Source organism: Acanthochromis polyacanthus, chromosome 8 (assembly GCF_021347895.1).
Source record: "Acanthochromis polyacanthus isolate Apoly-LR-REF ecotype Palm Island chromosome 8, KAUST_Apoly_ChrSc, whole genome shotgun sequence".
Classification (NCBI taxonomy): Eukaryota; Metazoa; Chordata; class Actinopteri; family Pomacentridae; genus Acanthochromis; species Acanthochromis polyacanthus.
Genome location: NC_067120.1, coordinates 17215033 through 17239330, shown reverse-complemented (window position 1 = coordinate 17239330; position 24298 = coordinate 17215033). Strand labels below are relative to the sequence as shown.

General features: G+C 41.5%; 2 protein-coding genes across 2 annotated transcripts in view; one reads left to right on the top strand and one right to left on the bottom strand.

The window, feature by feature from the left end:
• Nucleotides 1–9277, top strand: part of kcnq1.2 (potassium voltage-gated channel, KQT-like subfamily, member 1.2) — a 173494-nt gene extending 164217 nt beyond the window's left edge. The window contains exon 18 of the mRNA XM_022196591.2: nt 7337–9277. Coding sequence (XP_022052283.1) covers nt 7337–7477 — 141 coding nt within the window. The 3' untranslated portion in view covers nt 7478–9277. The remainder of the gene's footprint in view (nt 1–7336) is intronic.
• A 10162-nt stretch (nt 9278–19439) lies between these two features.
• Nucleotides 19440–23596, bottom strand: cdkn1bb (cyclin-dependent kinase inhibitor 1Bb). The gene is made up of 3 exons (XM_022196593.2): nt 22703–23596; nt 22346–22473; nt 19440–21084 (listed from the first exon to the last, which is right to left on the bottom strand). The coding sequence occupies exons 1-2, from the start codon at nt 23142–23144 to the stop codon at nt 22358–22360; spliced, it is 558 nt and encodes a 185-aa protein (XP_022052285.2). The 5' UTR covers nt 23145–23596; the 3' UTR covers nt 19440–21084; nt 22346–22357.
• Nucleotides 23597–24298: the final 702 nt, after the last annotated feature.

The window sequence follows — 24298 nt, the reverse complement described above, 5'->3', positions numbered from 1 at the left end:
ATATGCAAATATTTTTCATTTCAGAAGTTTAACTGCTAAATATAAGGTGCCTCCTCATACATCCCTGACCAAACTTCCACATCTCACTATTCCGTCTCACAGATATTTATCTTCAACTCTGATTTTAGGTGAGCTAGCAGATGTGTGCATAAAATACATCAATCTACACGGTCACCGTCAAACACCCAAGATAAGTAACACTGACCTAAATCAAGCTTTATTAGAGAAGCATGATGGTGTAGATGTATAGTCTGTACTTCCAGGAGTCACAGAGTTTGAAAATCTGAAGCAAAGACCAGCACAATAGGATTCAAGCAGTTATTAATAATCTGTGTGAGTGAAGGACACCAACACAGCTAATGTACGGTCCACTTCTACATGGCTTTCACAGCATGACATAAAGTGTACACAAATTTTAGAAGTATAAAAACCTAATATTGCAAACGTCTACGATAAATTTTCTTTACAAAGGAAAGGTGATGTGCTGTGGCATACAATTAAATGTCACTTTCGCCGAGTGCGCTGCTCTTCTTTCACAAATATGCGCCCATTGTCTGTATTTGTGTGTGCAGCAAATCCATTCCTAATGACTAATGCCACTAGAGTCCATTTTCTTTCCTCCATTCAAATTTATGTTCCCTTTCTTCTCTCCTTTTTCATTTCCCTGTCTTCCTTTACTTTCTTTCTGCCATGCCCACCCCCCATTTTCCATTCTCCATTCATGCGGCCCTGTCACAGTGATGATAATGATGACCTCTGTGTAATGCTAGCTTGTTATTGGCCCACCAAAAAGGCCAGTGTATACACCCTTTTTCTGCATTGTCCATTGTGTTGCGCTGCATCTTGTGTGTGTGTGCGTGTGTAGGTGAAACACAAAGAGCAGGCAGGCTGTCTGGGTGAGCTGTGCAGGGTATCTATAGAGAGGCTGAGAAATTCACCTGAACTGACCCTATGCTGTTGCTTGCTCTTCTACCACAGGTTTTTATGGGAACAGGGCTGGGATTATTTATGAGCAATGAACACACCGAGACCCAAAGAGGAAGAATCCGCTCAGACTCTGCTCCATGTTTGATATGTGTGAGAATCAATTTGATTTAGATTAACTTTCATTTTACTGCTTGCTGTTGGCATTTCATTGAACAAAACATTAAGCTGTCTGCTGTTCGAGACAGCAGCTGGCAAAAGAAAATGTCATCCATGTCTGACTTAAGGCTCTTTGGTCCCTGTGTGTAGATACGCAGTAAATTTGCAACTTTACAATTCATTTGGAGTCACATTTCTAGCAACTCGAAGAATGTAAGTCGGATATTCTCTTTCTTTTTAGCTCCTGCCCGGCTCCCATTTGTGAGTCGGCTGGAAGCGTACACTAGTTTTTTGTAGCAGAGCTTTTTTTGCTGAAAAAAGCGGCCTGCTTTGCTGGAACAGGGTTGATTAAAGTGGTGAGAGTGCATTAAAGCAACATCAGTTAGTTGAAAGATGCTAAAGCCATCGTCAAGTTGAGGAGTGGATGATGGTTCTTATCTCTGAAATGACTCACCCATATTCCCTATTTGACCGAATAACGAGACTGAATATTGGTTATATGTTCTTCAACAATGGGCCTCAAGCACAATGTGGGGAAGGACAGTCTGAAGATAACACAGTTGGATATCAGTTTGCAACAGAGTTGTATCGAGTAATCAACTTTATATTAGCCTTTAATGAGCTACTATCACTGAAAGCAATTAAATTTTGACTTTTCTACACTTTTGTGTCACAATTGCTGTGATTTTCATCTAAGAGTTCAAAAGATTTTTCTTTTTAAGTTTGACTCTAACTTTAAATGATTAAAAATGATTAATTTAAATGAATCATCTTAGTTAAATGTCTTTCTCCACACTTGCCCGGTTGAGTTTTTGAACCACGAATGGTGCCAGGGAGCAATGTTAACGGCAGGTCACTGTTTTTTGTGTTTGGCTCCCAAGAATTCACATTTATTCTGTGATACACATTACTGCTGACAGCTTTGTGCAACTCCTTAAATTTATTGGAGTCAGCAGTGTGCCAACAAAAGCGTGGACGAAGAAGACTGCAGGCCTGCAACACGGATATAAACGGTGCATGTTCCAAAATCTTAAACAGACTGACATATTTTTTAGGGTCAAAATAAATTTGAAAGGTTTGTTAGGCCTTTGAGATAAAGATCATTTATTCTGGGGAGAAAACATTTTATTTGTTCACAGAACAACTCTGCAGGCCATCTTTAGAATAATATTGAGTGTTTAGCTGCTTATATCAGTGATGCTCCAACACTTGGAAAGCTTTTTCATACGTGAGCTGCAGCAGTGTGACTTTAGATGGCTCCATATCACACATCCAAATGATTACTATATTCTAATGACTTACAATAATACTAGACAGTGATGTGACAGTTCACTACAGCTTTCAAATCCTTGCATTGTTGTCCAAACGGCCTCGCAGGTGATATTAACGACTTCCTTTGCGACTGGAATGAACATTACACGAGTCATGCTATTGCCATACGAGTAGACTCAGTCATAACAAAGGTAAGAACAACAAAGCTGCAAAACTGGTGTTACACAGGTTAAACAGCCAGGCCTTTTGAGGTCACAGCAGTGGGAAAAACACGTTACGTATTCATTACGGCATGCAAGGATGGTGACCTGTGCAATTGTTTCCCTCTTATCTGTCCCAGCTCTCATATCTATTGTCTCGTGCTACTGAGAGCATTTCAATGACAGGATTCTTGTTTTGTTGAATAGCGCAGCTTGGACAAACGCAGATGCCAAGACATTCCTGGAGCTGGTAGTCTTTCATTCTTGGCTCCTCTGCTCCCCTTGTGATTTCTCTATTTTCACTCCCGTTCCCTCCTTATCATCCACCATAATCCTCAAGGTGACTGTCAAAGAGAGAGAGAGAGGGAGAGAACAAGAGGGGGAGGAAGATGAGTCTCTATTTATGAGTTCCTGTGTTTTTGTTCCCCCGTTTATTCAGTGTCATTGTGTTAAGCATTCAAAGACAGACTGTCTACTCTGTAATCCAGTCAGACTCTACAATCTATAAATCCTCATTGTTTTCTCTGCTGCACGAGCCAGACCATTTCAAAACACCTAATTGTCATTCAAGGCTACCGTGCACTACTGCAATCTATTTCAGCCTGTATTTCATATTCCTCATATTCCTCTTGCATGTCATGTCTCCGTTTGTCAGTAACCATGCGATGGTAGAATTTGGCACGGCTCAAAGAATGCAGCAAAAGCAGCTCGAAGCTTTTCTCTCGGCTTTAGAACTCCCCAACAGATGGCAGTGTGCACTATTCTGCACGATGGAGAAACAGTAAAACACCTCTTCTTAAATTTCAACTGAAACAGTCTCAAGACATAAAAAAGCATATAAAGTACATTTTGATATATGGCTGTGCATGTTCAGTATTCACTCTCTGACACCTTATAGTATTACAGCTTCGACATATGTTGCCTACACTATGTGAAATTCAAGTTGAAGGCACGTCATTCTTACTATATCATGTGTATCATTTTATATAAATCTCACAATAGTCAGCCTGACCTGAAGAACATCTCTGGAAACAAATAAAAAAATAACCTTATATGCTTTCAAACAATTCCTGGCCTCACAGAATTTGTCCTGAGAATCTCCAGTGGGCTTTTTAAAGCACACAAATGTTACCTCTGGATATATGATGTCATGTATGTCTGACATGTGTTGTAGTCTGTTCTTGTATTCATACTGCATGCTTTGCCTTTTTTTTTTTTTTACTTTTTGTGCTTCAGCTTTAGTGTCCTGCAGCAATAATAAAAGTGATTGTCCCTGTTTGTTTAACCTTAATCATGAACTTGGTTTGTGTCTACATACTTAATGTAATCACATTGGACAAGCCATGTTCTAATCTGAGCAACAGGATTTAAAACCATGACATACATGATTCATTTAATTTATTTTGGCAGACAGACTGCTGACATGACGGCTTTGGCCCCAGTTAATGTTAGAAAAAGGATGTCGCTCCTTGTTTGCTTGTTTGCCTGTTTGCTAGGTAACAAGCAGGTGAGTATGAGTGAGCGAGCGTAAGTGCGAGCTCTGCATACACGTTTGTTTGTCTGCTTGTGTTTGTTGTACTGTACCAGATAACAGACAGACAGACAGTCCCAGGGGACGGCAGGAAGGTGGCTCAGGAAGGGTGTTCCTGTGTGAACAGGAGCTCCATGTCCTCCCCACCACTGTCTTCTCATACTTCATGTCTCTACGAGTTGCTCCAAGGACTGGAAGCACATGAAGTGCCGGTCAAAGATCCAACATATGATAATGGGGTTGTTGTTTTAATGCATTCTTGAGGAGGCAAATTTTTATTTAACATCCCTTTCTATTCCCCCAGGCAACTGCACCAATTTTATATTTTATCAGCTTCTTAAATGTATGGATTTTCAGCTTTTCTTTGTTTTATAACTTTGTAAATAAGTTTTGGCATGTTGGCTGAACAAAAAAAGCCATTTAAAGACAGTTCTGAGAGTAACTTTTAGGGCAAATTTATGTGAGACTATAGATCAAACACTAAAGTGATAGATTTCAAAATAAATCCATTGTAGACCCCAATGCAATTCTGTATTTATGTTTTGAGTAACACAGTGTCCTGGCTGGGTTTAAGGAAATGCAGACACAAAAGGGTTAGATTAATTGCACATTTGATTCACTTTAAACTTTGAAAAAGGAGACAATAAGAACAGGATGCCGCACACAACCTGAATTTATCTGAACTAGCTTCAAGGATTGAAATGAAAAACTGAACATTGATATAGTGACAATTTAAAACCACCAAACATCTTGGTTGGCTCGACCATAGTCAGAAGAACCTTGTCAGAGCTCAGGGAAACCCCTGCTGCTAAAATGTCAGGTTTGTGACCGTCCCATGTGTTGTCCACAGTCAGAGGGAGGTTCGGGGACAGCTGGAGCATCACCTGTCACTGGATCACATGTGTTTTTATGACACAGCAGCGGTGATCACAGTCATAGTAAATGTCAGCGTGTCGAAACTTCAAGTAAAATACAGCAAACTCCAAAGGCAACCTAATAAGTAAACCATGTTTAACTAAAATGGCCTTTTTATTTGCAACGGGTCAGCCTATAAAAGAGCAGCAAGTGTTGCCTCAGGATCAGTTGTAAGCCCTGAAAGCTGATGCAGCACAGCAAAAGGAAAAGTCTCGCATATCATAAAAACATACAGTGCTGCATGTCAAACACAGGAAGAAGGTGTGCGAGCAAAGAGGAACAGTGGTCACAAGTACACTAACACTGTATTAACACCGACTGTAGGGCTCATATAACAGGAAATTTGCATAACAGACAGAAACTGCAGCCTCAGAAATGACCTGTGAGTTAGGTCATCGCCTCAAAGTGTTAATAACTAATGTGTTTCTGCATTGTCATATTTATGCTCCCCTATTTCACGCACAAAAGTAAATATCAAATATGTCTCATTTGTTATCACACCATCTCTTTCACCCTCATCTACGCTTGAAAACACAAACCCTAACCAGCGAGGCTTTCACACACATGCACTTTCACAATCTCCCCCCTCTCACTGGTGCATCTTTCACCCACATCTATCCCCAGAAAGCATATGTAGACAGTCAGTGGCGATAAATAAGCCTCATGTGTTTGCAACACGCCTGACTCATTCTGTTTTTCTTGTCCCTCTGTGGGTCTCCTGGGCCGCTCCCTTCAGACACACGGCAGGAGGAATTCCTGATCCATTTTAAGCCCCAACGAGAATGTTGATAAGTCCTTAGATTACTACCCAACATGTTTATGATACCCTATTATTCTCTAAGCTTCATCTGGGACCAGCGCGTGCTTCGTCTACTTAGCGCAACTATTTAGGTCATGGTACGATCTTAGAGGAAAGTACTGTGGATGGCGAAATCTGAGCAAACCTCAGCAGAAAAAGGTCAAAATGAAATCATTTTCCCCCCATTATACGGAGCAAATAAGAAACTTAGTGTTTTAGAACAGCATTTAAAAGAATTAAAGAGAAAAACGATGTCATTGTCAAGTCTTGGATCAGCCACCGCGTTTACAAATGACCTAAGGTTCACTATCTGTGATGTGTGCGTGACTTTAAAACACAGACGTTTGGAGACTCATCTGAACCCTTGAAATAAATATTTAATGGCAAAAACAGGCAAAACTAATTTATTTGTCTGGACTCTATTTATCAGACATTCTGACAAAGCACAGTTGTCTATAAATTATGATTGCTGGCGTGCCTTGCTGTGATTTCATTCTCTTCTGTGACCCACTCTGATATTTGAGATTTATGCTTCCTATTATGGCTCATATTTCAACAACAATAATAGCTGCTAAATGTCCCGCTCTGCTATAAAAATGTCCAGGGCATCAGGCTCACACAGTAAAAGATGGAGAGAGAGAAGGGCCATACCCTTAAGCCTATGAAAATGCCATTGATGTTAACTAAATGTGCTCTGCCAGAAATACCGGACTTGGGCCAGAGTTGTTTGCTATCAGTGTGTGGTAGAGACGGGAGTCAGAATCTGTCTGTTCTGCCTGGTGCGTGAGATGTTATGGCTCTTTGATGTGCTTTGCTGTTTAGGCTTTGATTTACGAAGCGCCATCTTTATCATTTTTCCCAGTTACTCAAAGCCATTGGAGGATGTCAGCTTGTGCATGTGTGTCTTCTGGACAGATAGTTAGATAAGCACAGAGGTAAAGTCAAGGCCAAGGCTGTGAAGATATAGAAAATCCCTTTGAAGTTCCAAGGCTATGTGGAGTGAGCGTGGCACCTTCTTTTTTTGTGGTTGTGAGTGTGTACTGTACATCATTCCATCTGGGTGTGTACATATGCATATACTTGTTGCATTTGCATGTCACCAGGCAGTCTGTGGTCTGTTTACTTCTGTGTCTGTATTCACACTATGGTTAGACCGGCTGCGCCCTGTCAGAGATGTCTGTGTTGGGTGACACACCTGTGTTTACAGTTGGGAAAGCATGTAAACAGCAGTGGCCTGTATGTGTGTGTGTCTGTCGGCCCACTGAGGGATCATGTAGCTCAACAGCTTTTGTAATGAGTGGCTTTAGCACATAGACGGCGACTGGCAGACTAGCGTGTCATTATATCTCACACTACTCTGTCATTGGGATGGCAACTATATTAAAGAGGCACATGGATAAGAACAAAAGCACAAACTCAGTCATTCTTTGTTTGTTGCATAAGGCAGCTCTACACTATACTTACGTTAAAAGTGTTTATCCTAGAGGCATTCAGCTAACCTAACCTGTTTGTCTTTTGTCACTGTGTTAATTCCAGGTCGATAAGATGGACCAGAAAATGGACTCAGTCCTGCGGATCCTGAAGGAGCAGTTCCCACCCAAGCCAGAGTCCAAACCCTCCATCCGTAGGGTAACCATCCAGAAACGCATGGGTGCCAGCATCGACGAAGGGCCCTGATGTCACAGAGACCTTCACATTGGGACAATTAAAGAACCAGGAGTTGATATAAACAGCCTCCTATGTGTGGGGCAGCTTACAAATAGAAAGGGGACTCAGTCTTCCGAAACCCCTCCTTATCTTACTTTTGCAATCCCAAATTTTGTTTTTGACCTTTGACCCCTGAGACGAGAACAACTTTTAATTGTCCACTTGACTCATTTCAGACATTAGGGCAAAACAACCACTGTGAGTGGGATTGAGGGTGTAGAAAACAGGCTGAGCAACCTCTTCCTCTGGATGATTGTAGGCCTCGTACGGGTCCTTTTTCGTTACTTCAGTGTAGCTTACCCCTCTGCTAGTATTGCGGGCCCTCAGTCTGCGCCTGCAGTCATTTATTTCACTATATTAGCCTCATAATCACACTTCTCTATGATGTAAATTTATGTGTGGCCTGTCACTGAGCTGCATTCCTCCACTCCAAATATTATTCCAAAGCTAACTAACCCCGTAATGAAGTCGTAATGCAATCAAAGAACCTAAGTTCCCCAAAGACACTGGGAAAAAAAATCTAAGTCAGCCATGGCAGAGGCATTCCTCAAATCCTTCTGATTATCTTGGCACCATGTACCCACCCAGTACACAACAGGGCTATTTCCATAGACACGTATCCATCTAGCCTAACTGTACTTAGGCTGCAGCGGGTGTTTGTTAGTAGTGATCGAATAACATGAGGAGGGAAGGTTAGATTATCTGTTGACTTTGCCCTGCATTAGCGACCGGAAGGCTGGAGTAAAAGAAATGGAACTAAAGAAATGTGTCTGGCCTTGGCTGGGTGGCTAAGATGGTGCTGATTTACAGCGAGGTTAGAGCTAATAAAAATAGCCAAACTGCCGTGACAGGACCTGTTTTCTTGAGGTTTTCACTGGGAGTTTTCATATCATTATCAATCTCAAACTCTTTTAGCAGGACCACTAGTCACACTACCACCAGGGCTCTGCTTAATATCTCCTCATACCCTCGTCAGGGCACTTAGACTGCTGTGTTCCATTTGAAATAAATTTGCCCCATTAAAGCTCTGATTATTTTTTCTCTCCTGAGCTAATTAAGTGCTGAATTCCTGGTAAGGGGAGATTACCGACTGTGAGCGACTAATGAAAAGAAACACTGGAAAATGTGCAGAATTTAAACAGTGAGCTTTGAGGAACAGGCACACTAATTCTGTGTGAAAGGTTTGGAAATATCAGGCTACCACCGAGAGCAGCTTTTTCACGTTGTTTCCACACTCGTAGTATGTATCTGAGAGGGTGCTGAGGCGTGTAAGAAGAAGGAAATAAGAAATAAGTCAGCTATGTAGCTATTGTATGAAAGGCCTCCCATAATTATAGCATGCACATTCCTAAAAAGAGGATGCACACACAAAGGAGGGATGAAGCGGAAAGAGAAGAGTCTTTTTCTCTGCCCTCACATATATTTTCATATTTTTGCAGTGGTTGAAAGTTAGCTATTATTTATCTTCTATTAAGTAAAGTGATTGTATTATAAAAGCACTCTGATTTTGTGACAGACCTCGATACATATCCGCCTGTCTGTTCTCCTGTACAGTTTTATAAGAGTTGTAAATAGAAACACTGCCTTATTGTACTTACTGTATTTATTATAATGTGAAAAGATCAACCTGGAACACGTTTGCTTGTTGGGGTGGTGAGAAACGCGGTGAGGCTTCCATTTTTCAAATGGATCGAAATGATTGTAAAATGGTATTCACACACACCCTCTGCACTGTAGCTCTGCTGTAAATAATAAAACTCCATTTCATTACGCTCTGGCATGGGAGAGATTTGATCAACAGCTCATCTATTCCATAATTTGCTTTCGTTGGAGGGTGAAACCTGTCCGATAGTTTTTTGAAGCCATTTGTTCAAATCTCGAGCTGAGCGGGGTCAAGGTACTGTATGGGCCAGAGTTTCCATCCAAATCAAATCTCCTCAGCTCCTCATTCCTCTAAATTCCTTTCCCACTGCAATCGCCACAAAGGAGGAAGAGAAAGGAAAAAAATAACACATTCACTGTGCCTACTTTGAACTTCAGTATTCCATAACCCATTGAGTGAGGCATGCGGAGGAAAAGAGAATGCGTCTCATATTACCACTCAATTATATTTGCCTTCAAAGGCCAAAAAATACTGGGGATGTCCCAAGATCAGCACGGTCCTGAGCTAGAGAGGGAGGAGAGGAAGGAGGGAGGGTCGTCCTGGGGGAAGGGTGGACAGGCAGGGGAGGAAAAGAGGGAAGGAGGAGAGTCAGGAGGAGGACAGCAGGAGCATAAGTGAGCTGGAGAAGAGAGCAAAGCCATTTTCAATTAGCCAGAGGGACCGTGGGCCATAGTGCTCTGCTGCCTTTTGTCTTTCTTTGGTTTCTATCACTGCTAGGGGATTTTGGCAGGGTGAGAGAGGGAAGAAGAAGAAAGAGAGAGACCCCATGGCTAGCTCCATCTGCAGGGGCTGCTCTGTGTCGCCCCGTGCTCCTCTTTCATCTCAAGACTAGACAGAGAAGAGAGAGACTCCAACTTCAAAAGAGAGTTTGATCTCAGAAGTACACAGGAGCGCAACCTAAAAGGGGATCTGAGGAAGCATTTAAAAGCAGAATATAAGGAGCACGCTGTCACAGATGCTGGACAGTGAAATCTGGCGTCTGTGCGGAGGAAGAAGTCGAGCAAGATCATGAAACGCTAGACTCTGAGCTTTATCGATCATCCATGCCCTTTGTTCCTGCCACCTTAGCCACACTCAGAGTAGAGCAGGCTGCTGAGAGTAGGCTGGTTCAACCCTGACATGACAAATCAAACAAAACAGGCTTTTGTTCTTGTACTTAGACATCTTACGTGTAAAATTATAAAAAAAAATAATCACCTGGCAAAAGGCTAAATTTGCATAAAGATGTTAAGATATCTTACTCAGTCTTCACTCAAGCTTTGGTGTGATTTTCCCCAACTGGTGAGTCCAATCTATTAGCGTAAATTAAATATAGTGTTCATAATTTCGTGTAGTCACCTCGAACTGCAAATTGCTGTGCATTGATAGCTTAGAATGAGCCCGTTAAGCTGCAGTAAGAAGCAGGTTCTCCTCTAAAGCACCTATTGTGTTGCACCGCTATGTTTCTACAGCAAGTCAGGAGGGACAAACCAAGCACTGTTTTTTGATGTCCGCTGTAGGTCCTCTTACCCAGACATGCCTGATGGGGGTATTTTTTACACACAGTAAAAGGTCATTCTTGGAAGCTGTTTGGAAAGAGCAGGCGCTTTCAAAAGCAATGCCTGCCTGGTGATTGGATGAACCATCTGTCCATCATTGTCTATCATGGGCTAACTCACTTAAAACTCACCAGTAGCTGCCAGTAATATCTCATAGGCTCCTGATTGGTCCAACCAGCTGTGGATGCACTACAAGTGCATAGCTTGAAGCCTGGAAAGATAAATTGACTCGTGATCTCGCAAGTTTCAAGAATCCCAGCTGGCATGCGAGGTTAAAGTTCTCTCACATCCTTGAAAATGGAGGGATAAGAGTGTTTGTTGAAATGTGCACCATCATCGCTTGTTGCCCCCAAAGTCCTTCACACTGGTCCTTTAAATGTGATCCAGAGCTTTGATGGTATAATATTGGATCAAATGTCTGCATAATCTGGGTCATTTGTTGTGATGAACCCGCAGAGAAAAATCATCAAACTCTGGGGTCCCCTGAACTCTGTTGAGATTTTCAGTCTTTCAGCAGCCCATATGAGGGATATTTAAATTCATTGCATAGTGGTGTTAATAAATATCAATTACTAGTAATAAAACATTTCTTCACAAGCTGGACAACTGTTAGGCTTAAGTATCCTCTAATCCAAGCAGCCTATGGCTCAAAGCATCCACCTCTGATGACCCGTGTTTGTCACGTGTCTCCTTCCCCATATTTATTGTTGCTGAAAAAAAAACAACAAAAACAGTCCAACAGACTCAGCTGAGAGGCAGCGGCTGGCGAGTGGGTGGTAGCTGTCAGGCCGTGCGGCTGTGCCTGCCCACCATGGGGATGCTTGGAGGCCACCTGTCTAGAGGCCCAGGCATGTAGAGACCCAGCACTGCTAAATGAAAGCAGATATGTGTCAACAGGTGTGTGTGCATGTGCATGTGTGTTTGTGCTGTATCTTCCAGGATTGTGACAAAAAACAATGTCAGCAGCAGCTGATGCCAGCCACTCTGTCAGGAGTTGTCCCTAAATAACTGAGGCCAGCAGTTGCCTAGAGGACAGTTGTTGGAGCTCCCTGCCCTCCCCCACCTCTCCTCACCATAGAATATTTGACATTCCCATTTTTGGTCTTTGGGTATGAAATAGACTGCTGCAGTTTGTTCTGATTGGGTCGGTCAAACTGTCAAAAAACACCCAGTACACACACACACACACACACACACACACACACACACACACACACACACACCTGTGATCCCATCAGAGTAAAGTATTAATGTGCTACCAATAAAAGTCCCGGCTCATACAGGAACTGAAAAGGAGCTGCTTGGAAGAAAAACATTCAATTTATGTTACAGAATTTTTCTTGGCTAACGAAAAAAGAATTCCCATCATTTTTATGATTATGGTGTGAAGCACTTTCAACACACGTCTGCCAAGGTGAGATGCTGCTTCATGTTGCACCTAACGGCACATCTTACATGTCAAAATCACTGTTAATCCCTCTTTTTACTTAGGTATTGACGTGGTTCCCTTGGTTTCCTTGTGGGAAATACAGAAGTGGTAAAGCTCCTTGTCCTAAATGGTTCCACAGAAACTGAGCTCTGTTTGCAGGCTCCTCTCCATCCCTTTATCCTCATCTCAGAAAGCCTTTCCAATGCAGTCTTTCACAACCGCAACAGATACAGTACGCCCTTTGACCCTTTCTCTGTTTGGTCCGAGCAGGGCAACATCACCCCATGGGATAATAAATCAAGCAAAGGTCAAGAGGTTAGATCGACCCCCTGTGACCTCTGGCCTTAGGAGATTTCCCTCAGCCATATGTCTGTGGCTGACCGGGCCCCGCCCCTCGCCGTGACCAGAGGAAAGCTCCGCAGCCAAGAACAGCACAAACCGGTCCTGTTCAGATCCAAAGATCCGTCTGAGCTGCTCAGTTTCACATCCTGGGCCCAGCCAGCTATAGAAACCCCACCCAGGGCTGGCTATGGTAAGTGTGACTGCTGCTAATGTGTTGTTACGGCTGCTGCAGATTTGAGCAGAGGTCCGGGCACACTTTGACGGAGGGGGCACGAGGTGTGGAAAGGGAGGAAAAGAAAGCCCAGCTGGGGGCTGCCTATATAGGTCATGTTATTGGGGACTTTTCCCCCAGACAGGGAGAGAATTCCTGGCCAGAAACTGGAAGGACTTCAGTGGTGCGATGGGGTTTGGCCAGCCGAGGCAGAATGTTAGGCATGGTGGACAGCTGCACCACGGAGCTACTGTAAGACAGAAAGGGGGGGACTGTTACTGTGAAACAACACAGAAGTGATATCCTGTATGAGCTTTGAACGCAACTCTTGTGATATGTTTAGATTCTGTAAAGTATTTTTAAGCAGAAAAGGGAAGTGAAAACACACCATGAACACACGGATTACTTGAAAAACTTGTCATGCAGTTCTGTGTAATATGGTTTCGCTATTACACACTTCTTATTACACACAATGTAAATTCTCAGAAATCCTGACAGCAGACACAGACATCTAACCCTCGAACACCATCAGATCCTGAACAGCCTCTAGTCCATTTGACATTACAGTTGTTTTTTTTTTCTTTTTAATTGACTGAATCTGTAATTATCTCTATTTATGTAAAGCAGGCAAGTATATAAATATCTATTCTAGACCTGTCTCCTGTGTTAAATTTGCACAGCGAGGTAGCTGAAACCCCCTCAAACAGCCCCACCACAATCTGCAGTGAGTGAAAATTGAAAACAGAGTGAAAAATTGAATTTTGGGAAGCCAATGGACCACATCCACGGCTGTCCAAAAGCAGAGGTAGGTTTCATATGGTGAAGAGTCTGCTTTTCTCATCAAGCCCTGTGTTGGAGAACATGTTCACTCATTCTTATGGCAGGAATCTTTTCAACACCAGAACTGAGGACCGTGCAGAGCAGAGGCCCCACGAGCCTCCTGATGAGGGCAGCAGAAGCAGGACAAAAAAAAGAAGCCAAAAAGAAAGTTAGAAAGACGTCTGGGTATATCCACATGAAATGTGGGCTGCTTCATTGCTCATGAAAAGTGGAAAGTTGATGCGTTTCTGGTTCTGATCCAAAACAACGCTGAAGACAATTTTCCATTCTGTGTCATTTTAACCGACAGTGTTCCCTTGTCATTGGTGTAGACATTACAGCCAGCCGGCTCGGTGGATGGGATGTAATTTGATGTATACTGTGGTCAGTGTTGTAAGATGTATTTTGACTGACTGGAATTATTGCCACATATACTTCTGCGAATGTTTCACAAAGTTGCATCATATGGAAATATTTTGCGTCACGTCAAATTCACATTACGTCCTAACACACCCATGCTGTCATCATCTTCTGTGCAGAAAAGCTCTTCTGCTGGTTCACACAGTTAATGGACACACATCAGGTTCTTCTAGAGCACTGACCCTGTTAGGAATTATTTAGAGCAAATTCAAATTTCATCATACAACATCAGTTAAAATGAATTTGTGGGGATATGAAGGTACAACTTGACACTGAGTGAGTCTCCACCACAACAAACTATTTGCCACTGTAGTCACACACACACACACACACACACACACACACACACACACACACACACACACACACACACACACACACACACACACACACACACAACAAACAATCTTCTTACACTTCACTGTTCCTTTACTCACACGTTTGTTTGTGTAATTATTTCTTTTAAAGAAAAAAAATACTGTCCAATTAATCAAATGAATCAATAATAAAAATAATAAAATAACTTTTAAATATTATGTATAAACAACATTTGCTGTTTCCATCTTAAAAAGGTGATGACAATTTTATATCACTGTAAATTGAAGACCTTTCAACATCCTATTCTATAATAAGAAATAATGCCACTACTTGCAGCTCTAATTTATTATTTACCGATTTGTCATTTATTGATTTAACTTGACAGGTTTAAGACCTTTTTTCAGGAGTTTTCTTTTTGCACACAACAGCATGTGTAGAACAAGAAATCTGAAAAATTCTAATTCAAACACACTTCACTTGCAAATAGTAGTAGATTAAGCTTTTTAATATACCTACAAAATAAATGATTTCAAACCTTTTCTAAGTTATTACGTTTGTGAGGACCTTTGCACCAGAGCAGTTTTTTCCGAGGTTCAGATGAAGTTGAAACAACTGTATTTAAATAAGGTCAGAAATAGTTTGGCAGCTTTTGCTTTAGAACTACGTAATGCAGCGCAACTCACTTCTGTTGGCTAAATAATTATTTATTGATTTATGACATTTAATAAAAGAGGGTATCAAGTGAAATTAACAACAAGAAAGGCCTCGCCAAGATTAAAAAAAGAATCTGTCTATCTGCTCTCCACAGATGTTTCAGCTGGAAGCTCTGCCTCTGTTTCTCAGCCAAATGCATCTAAGCGCATCCCTGGGCATTCCTGACAGGATTACTGGGCCAGGTACCATCCACTGGTCAGGAGAGAGAGACAGGGAGAGAGAGATAAAGACAGAATGAGTCTGAGTGATCGTGCAGTGCAGCCTGCTTGTTCTGCACGTCCCCCGCTGCGTGCTTCAGCAGATTTGGATTGATAAAAGATAAAGGCTCTTTGATAGGCTGCAGGTGTGCTGCTTTAATGAGCATTACCCCGACTCCCCCGCCTCGCTTTCCCTCGCAGATGCACATCTGCACATCTGTCATTCAATGCTCTGCAGCATCTCTAACCTCCTAACCTCTGCACCCTGCCTGTCACTCATCCGCCGACCGACTCTCGGTCTCACACACTCCGCACATCACACTGTAGCATTTGAGGAACCAAAGTGATGTCAGTGCATCTGCTGTTCAATGAAATACTTTTCCTGTATTGATACAGCCTGCCTGGCTCGCCGAATCCAATTGAGCTGTCCAAAAAGACATCCAAACCCCACCCACTCGGGGCATTCCAGGCAAGCTAAAACAACCGCTCAGAGAAATGGAAAAAAAAAAAAAAAAAAGAATTTAGTAATTCGGATGCAATTTAGCCTGCTCACAGCCTGCTAAGAGGTGCAGCAAAGAAACAGAGGGTAAAAGACATACAGAAAGGGATGTAAGATGTTTGTTTGTGGGCTCTTGCTTTCCCCTCATTCACAGCCGAAGGTGCCAGGGGAATAGCTTGATGACGTGGGTTGTGGCTGGGGCAGGAAACATGGGGAGGAACTTGTGGCTTTATATTAAGTGCTGGGGTGGTTAACAGGAAAAGATAACCTGTTTCTGTTGATATAGCAAGGAAGTGTGAATTCTTGGCACATGCAAGATGTCACAGAGAGGAATAGGCCCACGATGCCTTCCACATCTTTGATTGACCGGCTTACTGGAATTTCCTCGAGTCCACTGTGGTTTTGTTCGGGTGACTGTGATGGAGTGTTACAGGAATGCTTTCAGGGACATTCCTGCTCTAACAGAAAAGGTGTTTCTTATGCAAGGAGACGTTCTGTTGCATCACTGACCTCCTGAATAAGTGTCCCGGTTATCTGTGCTCGTTTTCGGTGTACTTTTTAGATAAACAGTTCAGTTTAGGAAGGCAGGCTTTGCATTGTGAAACTATAAAAGAGTTGTTCAGCAATTACTCTGAGAAGCCACTTCAAGAGAATCAGCACGGAGTGATGAAGCATTATCCGCTAGAATAGAACAGAAATACGTTGCACAAGGTTACCCAAGCAGTTTTAGAATATATAAACATACTTAATTCATAAAGACATTTGTCAGACTTTCACAAACAACGTAAAGTTGTGTAAGTGTGTGTAATTATTGCTTCAGCAGGGTGGAATTGTACTTTCCATTGCCTGGAGAAATAAGAAAACATCCTGTTGCACTTGTGTAATAACAGGTTGTTGCCTTGACTCATTGGTGTAAATGTTCTGAGTGTATAGAATATATTGTTTATTTAAAGGCAGCTGTAAAGGGATCGCCCTTTACACACAGAAGCATCAGCAATTATAGATGCAAGTAATAGTTTTTTCTAATAACAGTAAAAAATAATCTTTCTTTTTTGTCATATTTTAAATTTTAACATTTTAGATTTTTTTGTCAGTTCTTTGTGCAACCTGCAGTACTTTGCTACTCAATTTAGATATTTTCTCAAAAATCCTAAACACTGCAAAATAAAAATCACTGTAGTTGTCATAAAGTCATTACAACTATTCTATACACAGATGTTCAAAGAAAGTACATCGCCCCTTCAAATTGTAATTGCCGTCTGAATAACCTAAATATAACACAGTATCTCAGAAATAGCATCAAATAAGATTGGCATGCATAAGTTATAATATAATATTGCATCTGCTGCTACGTTTAGAGATTCAAGAAACCTGCAAATGCTGCAGTCTTTCCTTGCTTGTGTCGGGATGGCGCCTGGTGAGTTTTCAATTTGTTTTCCATTTAAAATGATTAACTGAAGCTGCTTCAGGGCTTCTGATAACATTTTAATCATGAATGCAAGATGAAAATGCTCATTCTGAAATATTTGAAGCACACCTGTCAAACTTAAGTTAGCTTTGCCGTAACTAGTGCATTAAAAAAACAGATTTTTTTTAATACTTCCATTCTTGATGTGGAAAATTTATTTAAGAACCCACTATGAAGAAGGGTTAAATGTGTGAAATCCTCATGTATTGCAGTGTTTAAACAGCAGAGGATGCATATTTTAAAAGCAAAGTTGCAAATTAATTTTTATGACTGGGACAAACAATCTGCTGGACTATTAAAAGCTCCTTATGCAAAGTGTGTGACAGTAGTCAGTCACATTTCTTCCTGTTCTACTCCAGTCAATCAGTCAACCAAACAGATGCCCAGTCAGCCATTTAGTCAGTCAGTCAGTCAGTCAGTCAGTCAGTCAGTCTGCTGTTTGGGCAGGGTGGAGGCTCGTAGACGGGCCCTTTGTCTGAGCAGAGAAGCCCCAGACACAACAGTGGCCAGCCTCGGCCCCTCACAATGGCCCTCCACACAAAGGCCCACACACTGGGACAATGGACCGGGCTCAGAGTGGGGGTGGACGACTCAGCTGAGGTTACCCACCTGCACACTTCAGGACCGGACCCACCCCTGACACACACACACACACACACACACACACACACACACACACACACACACACACACACACACACACACACACACACACACACACACACACACACACACACACACACACACACACACACGTATATAAACCACCCCCACCCATCCAGCTTTAAAAACGCTGCTGCAGGTGTCTTCCTGTGTTGGTGGCGCGAGGAGGAAGCAGGGAAATTCTGCGTGGTGAAAGCATTAATTTGGGTTTTACAGCAGAAGATGCAGCGTGACAGCGACTGAGACACGTGTAGTAAAGTTACCACAGGTCAAACAGCAGCGCAACACGGATTAAGGCTCTGCTGTTCACATGCATCACCCAAAAATGACCAGGAAAAAAAAAAAAGCTGGATGTGAAGGAAAGTAAAAATTACAACAAAATTCTGCAGGTTCCATTAAACCCTAAACTGTGATTTGCTTCTAAGGAGTAAATTGATCACCAAGCCATGGTTTTATTATTTACATTTTTTTTCTGTTTCTGAGAAGTGTCAGCAAGATTCTGCAACTGCATTGACCCAGATGTCATTTGTGCCCTTAATTCATAAATCACAAATGTGCTGTTTTTTATTAAATCTATAAAACACTGGGTGTAAGTGTCTATACAGAAATGCACCATCTTGGCTATAGGTTGTAGTGGTGACTAGCATTCCAGTGGGAATGTGTGTTTAAATTATATAATTATTTATTGTTTTTATTATCGAGCTTCACTTGTTTTATGTCACAAAAGAAATTACTGTATGTTATTTAATTACTGTAATTGTGTATAAAGTCACCAAACCAAACCCAAATCCTTAATCTTTTCATATTATGATTTTAGCTAACATCCCCTCCAATCCCATCAGTGAATATTAGAACAAAATCAATAATTATGCGCATTTATTCATCATGCATTTAAAATTAGAATATAAAATATATGTATTTATTTAAATGATAAATAACTATTATATATTGAAATTTGTTCAAAAATACACTTCCTACACATCTTGTAGTTTCACCACTAAGCATACAACATTCTCCACTTTTTTAAAAGAAATTACTTTAAAAATTGCCAGAAAAACTACCAATGGCAGAAACTAATTTTAGATCATTTTAGAACACACTCACACACCACACAGAAGTGAAAACACAGCTCTTTCTCTCACACACTCCACCACCGAAAAACACACACACACACACACTCACACAAATAGAAATGCTAGTCAGGCCGGTAAAGTAACTTAAAAAAAAACAAAAACATGTAAGTTACAGTTTTTAACCTTCTACTTTAGGATCATTTTCTGAGCTCTTACATTTTTCCATGAAAGCCATTCCCATGATAAGTTACTGAATGTTACTGGCTGCAGCAAGTGGTCTGCTTTCCCCACTCTCTTTTTGATTGGATGATCAGCGTGTCAATCATCAGCCTGCTGGATTCATATAGGGAGTGTCACTGTGTTGTACCGCGGTGTCTCCATACACACAGCTGCTGCAAACACTTTGCACTTCCAAGTGTGTTTTGGATTTCAATAATTGCAGAAAATCACATATTAAAATGCCCAAAGCGTTTGTTGAGTTTTAACATATAAACCAAGTGTGTGTGTGTGTGTGTGTGTGTGTGTGTGTGTGTGTGTTGTGAATTTACACCAGGTGTAAAGAGCAAGCACAAGTCAGATAGATTTAATTTTCTCTTTTAATTGATTGCAACACATTTTATAACCACACATTACAAAATGCACATCAAATATTTTATCAGGCTCAGTTTGCAACCTTATTGATAAGAAAAAAAAAAAACTACCAAAAATATGCCTTTACAAAATAAAACAATTATAATAAAGTAAATGCCACTTTGGATAACCGTAATCAAAAACCCATTTTTTTATTCTACATTAAAAAAAAAGTTTGACATAAATAAGTTAGTATAATTTCTCAGTGTTTTTACAAAATTATATACATTGCAAAGATTTACACAAATACACAGGCATGGTGACTGCATTTCTGAGACGAGCTGTTTTCTGTCTCCATCCAGGTGCACCCTGGGCTCTTTGAATATAAACCACACTTCAGGCAAATAAAGAGGAGCTTTTAGATGCTCACAGTTGCATCCTCAGCAGGCTAACAACATTGATGGAAAAAAAAAAAAGGAGAAAGAGTACAAACGTCTAGGATATCACAAAGTAACACAATGTGAAGTCAATTAAGGAGCACAGGCAGTGCTGGCAAACGTATTGAAGCAACCATGTATTTGGTATTGTAGGACATTCAACCCTTCTCAGAAAGCCTCCTCTCTGAAGAGCAATAAGGCTCATGAAACAAATACAGTCAAGGAGAACACAACCTGTGCAGTTTGTACGGTCTTTGTCCTTCAATATCTGAGTACCTCACAACTCCAAAGGGGGGGGGGGGAATCAAACACCATTACAATGTGGCTGAGGTGTGCAAGAGAACATAAGAGAGAAAGACAGGGGGGGAAAAAAAGATTATATTCCAGGATTCAACTGATGCTAAAAGCACCTCAATTACACAATAAATACCGGCTGATTTTGAAAGAAAGCCCTCACAGAAATATAGCATTTCTTCCTGTATTGATTTTGCGTGAACTAGATGTCACAGGTGAACTTGGTGACACTGCAGTGACCAGAGGAAGGAAGAAAAAATTTAAATACAAGAGGGGAGCTACATTTGTACCGTTCTTCACTGCTGAGATAGGAAGATGACGGAGTGAAGACGCACTGTTAAGAAACTGTAAAGAAGCCATGATTTTTGTTTTAATTGTAGCAATGCGGGTCTGTGACAATATCACACTGCCTTTCGAGAAAAAAAATATATAGATATAACAAACAGAACAGCATTTTGGAAACATGTATCAAACTACACTGCAATTCTTCAAGTCAAATCAAAATTCACACCTTTATACATAAAGGATTTGTTTCTAAATCATAATGTTTTCTTATGTGCTACATATGGAGAGAAATATTATATATATATATATAGAAATATATATATATTTATATATTTATTTACACACAGGTAGTTAAAAAAAGGAGCAAAAAAGGAAATCAAACCTAATTGCACACTGCTACATCGACTGCTTTTAGAGGCAGTAACTTTTAATTGAGTGCCACAATTTTAGTGTTTCTATTCAGTGCTTCAACAGCGTCCTCCCCCGTCTTCAGGAGAGTTGATATGTTTCCGATGCTGCGTAGATCCTCTTCCAAAAAAAAAAAAAAAAAAGAAAAAAAAAAATATCGGCCAACACTGAGGTTTCCCATGTAAAAAAAAATAAAATATAAAAAAAAGCGAGAAATGCATCTTCAGCTCTGTGGGACAAATCAGATGAAAGAAAGAAAAATACATATGAGAATGCATGGTAAATTCCACTCTGACAGAGCATTGTGCAACAATTTCTGCAAAAAATGACTCAGTTTTGGTGCACAGATTATTTCAACTCGCCTTCTGATGAAAAAGACAACCAGAAATATAGTAGAGGAAAAGGGGGGGGGGGGGGGGCACTGCTACAGCTCTTTTTGTTCTTCAGCTACACAAATAACTCAGCACAGATGCAAGAGTGTGTTGTATGGGTGCAAAAATAGCATCGCCATCTTAAATTTTACACTCAACTATTTTTCTAAGAGCCAAAAACAAGAAAAAAGAAGCAATTCTGAGAACAAATGTTTTGCAGACAACTAGAAACTGTTTTTTCCCTCGTCAAAAACGCCATCTGTTGGGCAAACTTCAGTGCACTAAAACTGTTAACCACCCCTTCAACTAATTAAAAAAAAAAAAAGTAGAGAAAAAGAGATGATTTGGTTGATTCTCTTCTGCAGCCCTGACAGTTCACAACCTGCTAGGCAATGCAGATTTCATGCCTTGCTCCCCTTTCACCGTGGCCAACAAGCACACTTGATTTCCTCTGAACACACTCTGCAGGGACAGATGTGTGTGTTGTAACATTAGTGTGTGTGTGTGCAGCTCTCTCTCTCTCTCTCACACACACACACACACACACACAGAGACCAGCCCCTTCCCGTCCCTGCTCTGCTCCGTGCTGAGGGCAGTGGCTGCTGACGTGTTACTACTACACTGTTGTTCAGCACTTGTTGTTTACAGTTCAGCTCGCCGTGGCAGCCTGGAGTAAGAAAAAAAAGGTGCAAAATGCGCAGCCACGTTTTTCTGCGGTTGTTTTTCTTTTTCCTTCTACCTCCTGCTGTATCGATCATCGGAGATCTGAGTTTTAAAAAAAAATGTAACCGAAAGCTGTAGTGAACTTTCTCACTGCGTTCTCCTCTTATTAGTAATAAATGAATGAATCAGCCTGACAGCACATTTGAAGGGCTCCTACAGTAAGCGTGAAAGTATTTGAAATTTTAATCGTTATCAGGCTGTGAAACAAGTAGATCTTAAAGTATAAATTTTGTCAAGTTTCCTTCCGAGGAATAGAACAGCTGGGAAAGGGAGTAGACTGGATTTTCTAATGTGAGGCTACTAACAAGGCCATGCAGGAGGAAAAAAATAAAAAATAATATAAAAGATAATAATAAAAAAAACACATTTAAAGTTGCACCAAGTCCAGCTTCTTACCGTTTCTCGTCCTCACGTTTGCCTCTTGGGACTGGGCTTTCTGGGTGTGTGTTCTGCAGAGTGGCTCCGGCTCGGACAGCTGACCTCCTCTGAGCTGGTGTGTGACCTCTTGTTTTGGGCCGAGGGGTCTGCAAAAGCAAAGATACCCATTAATATAAAAAAAACAAAAAAACAATAGTAAAGAACAAATAGATCCCATTTAACTGCACTGCTGTGTATTTCCTCCTCTTTAAAAAAAATAAAATAGAATTTAGAGCTTATTAAAAAATGACTCTCGCTGCTCTTCAGTGATCCATTCATGTGTCGCACTGAGCCCCGTTCGGGTGGAAACAGCTCATTTTGTAGTAAATCTAGTACCGTGGCATGCAGGTCTTTTCCTCATCCCGGTGCACTGCTCCGTGCACTCCATCGGCCCGTCAGACCTGCCCGTGTCTTCGCTCGGAGCCACCACAACATAGTTATGATTCCCATTTAGATCCACATTGTTATTCCCAGCGGAGCAGACGCCTTTCTCCCTCCGCGGCTGCCGGTTGTAGAAATCCGGGACGCCTCTGCAATCCACTTGTTCCCATTCGAGCCTGCCGTTGGCCAGCGGCGTGTGATTGGCGAAGTCGAAGCCCCACTTGGCGGAGGCAGCCTCTTCCAGCTCCCGCAAATGTCCCTTTAAATCCCTCTTTAACTCTTCGTGATCTACCGAGCCGAACAGACTCCTGCAGGCTGACGGCTTCGGGTGCTCCGACAACCGGGGGTCCGTCCGCTCCAGCGTCGGGCTCCCGTTTGAAAGTCGAACATCTGACATTTTCCACCCGAGACAGACGCGATTTTTCACAGAGCCGGGAGCGTCCAGTTTTCACGAGAAAAACACAGCGCTCAAAAACAACGGGTATCTCCTCGTCGCGGAGAAAGATCCAAAACAAGCGCAAAACGACTTATGCCATGCATACGTCGAGCCGGAGACGGTAACGGCCGCGGTGTCGTGAAGCCGAAGGTGGTCTCCGCCGGTCATCAAAACAAAGTGCACAGGATGTGAAGCCGCTCTGTCAATTTCGTCCCGTAGTGAGAGAAACTGCAGACAAACCTTCTCAGACCCAATATGGCGATTGAGAGATGTAGTTGGGATTGAGAGGGGAGGTTGACTGGGGGGAGGAAAACATGATTGACACGCAGGGCTATTTAAATGCAAAGACGACCGCTGATTGGCCAGAACGCTTGAGCCCGCCCACTTTTAAGGTGGACCAGCTAGTTGCGTCAGGCTAACAACATCCAGCAGGTCTGGGTGTTACGATACACGACAGACCTTTCCCTCCATTTTTTTTTAACTTTGTAAACTTATACATAAGTAAATAAATGTTACATCTGATCTGTAAACATCATACATAAACCGTTATGTCTGCAAAACAAATAAAGAATAAAGAAGCAGGACAACAATAATTAGTTTTGCCAGCAAAAAAGCTGCAAACAATTTCAAATGTTGAAAAGCAAATTTAAAAACTATTTCCCATGATCTTCAGAGTGGAGTATGAGACGTGAATAGCATTGTTTTAAACTCACATGACCACACTATACATCTTGCATCTTCAGGTCATTTTTATGCAACCTATACCATTTATAATAAAACAGATTTACACTTACCAAACTACATATTTAGATAAAAATAATAAACCATAAAGCTGCCATAATTGTTTTTGTAAACGCCATAGAGGACTTTTTTTGACAGTTGAAAATAAACAGCTTGTAAACATTCCACCTTAAGACATGACATTTTTGCAAATACTTGAGAGTGAAGCTTCAAGGTGTGGGCCCTCTGCTGTAGTAGGTATAGCCCCCCCACCCACCTCCATATCAAAGTTCTCCAATGATTGCCAAAAAAGAAAACAACAAACTCTGCCATTAGGGCAAATGTGTGTCTTTATGGCATGGTATTTCCACCAATTATCTGGAGCCGAGTAGGAA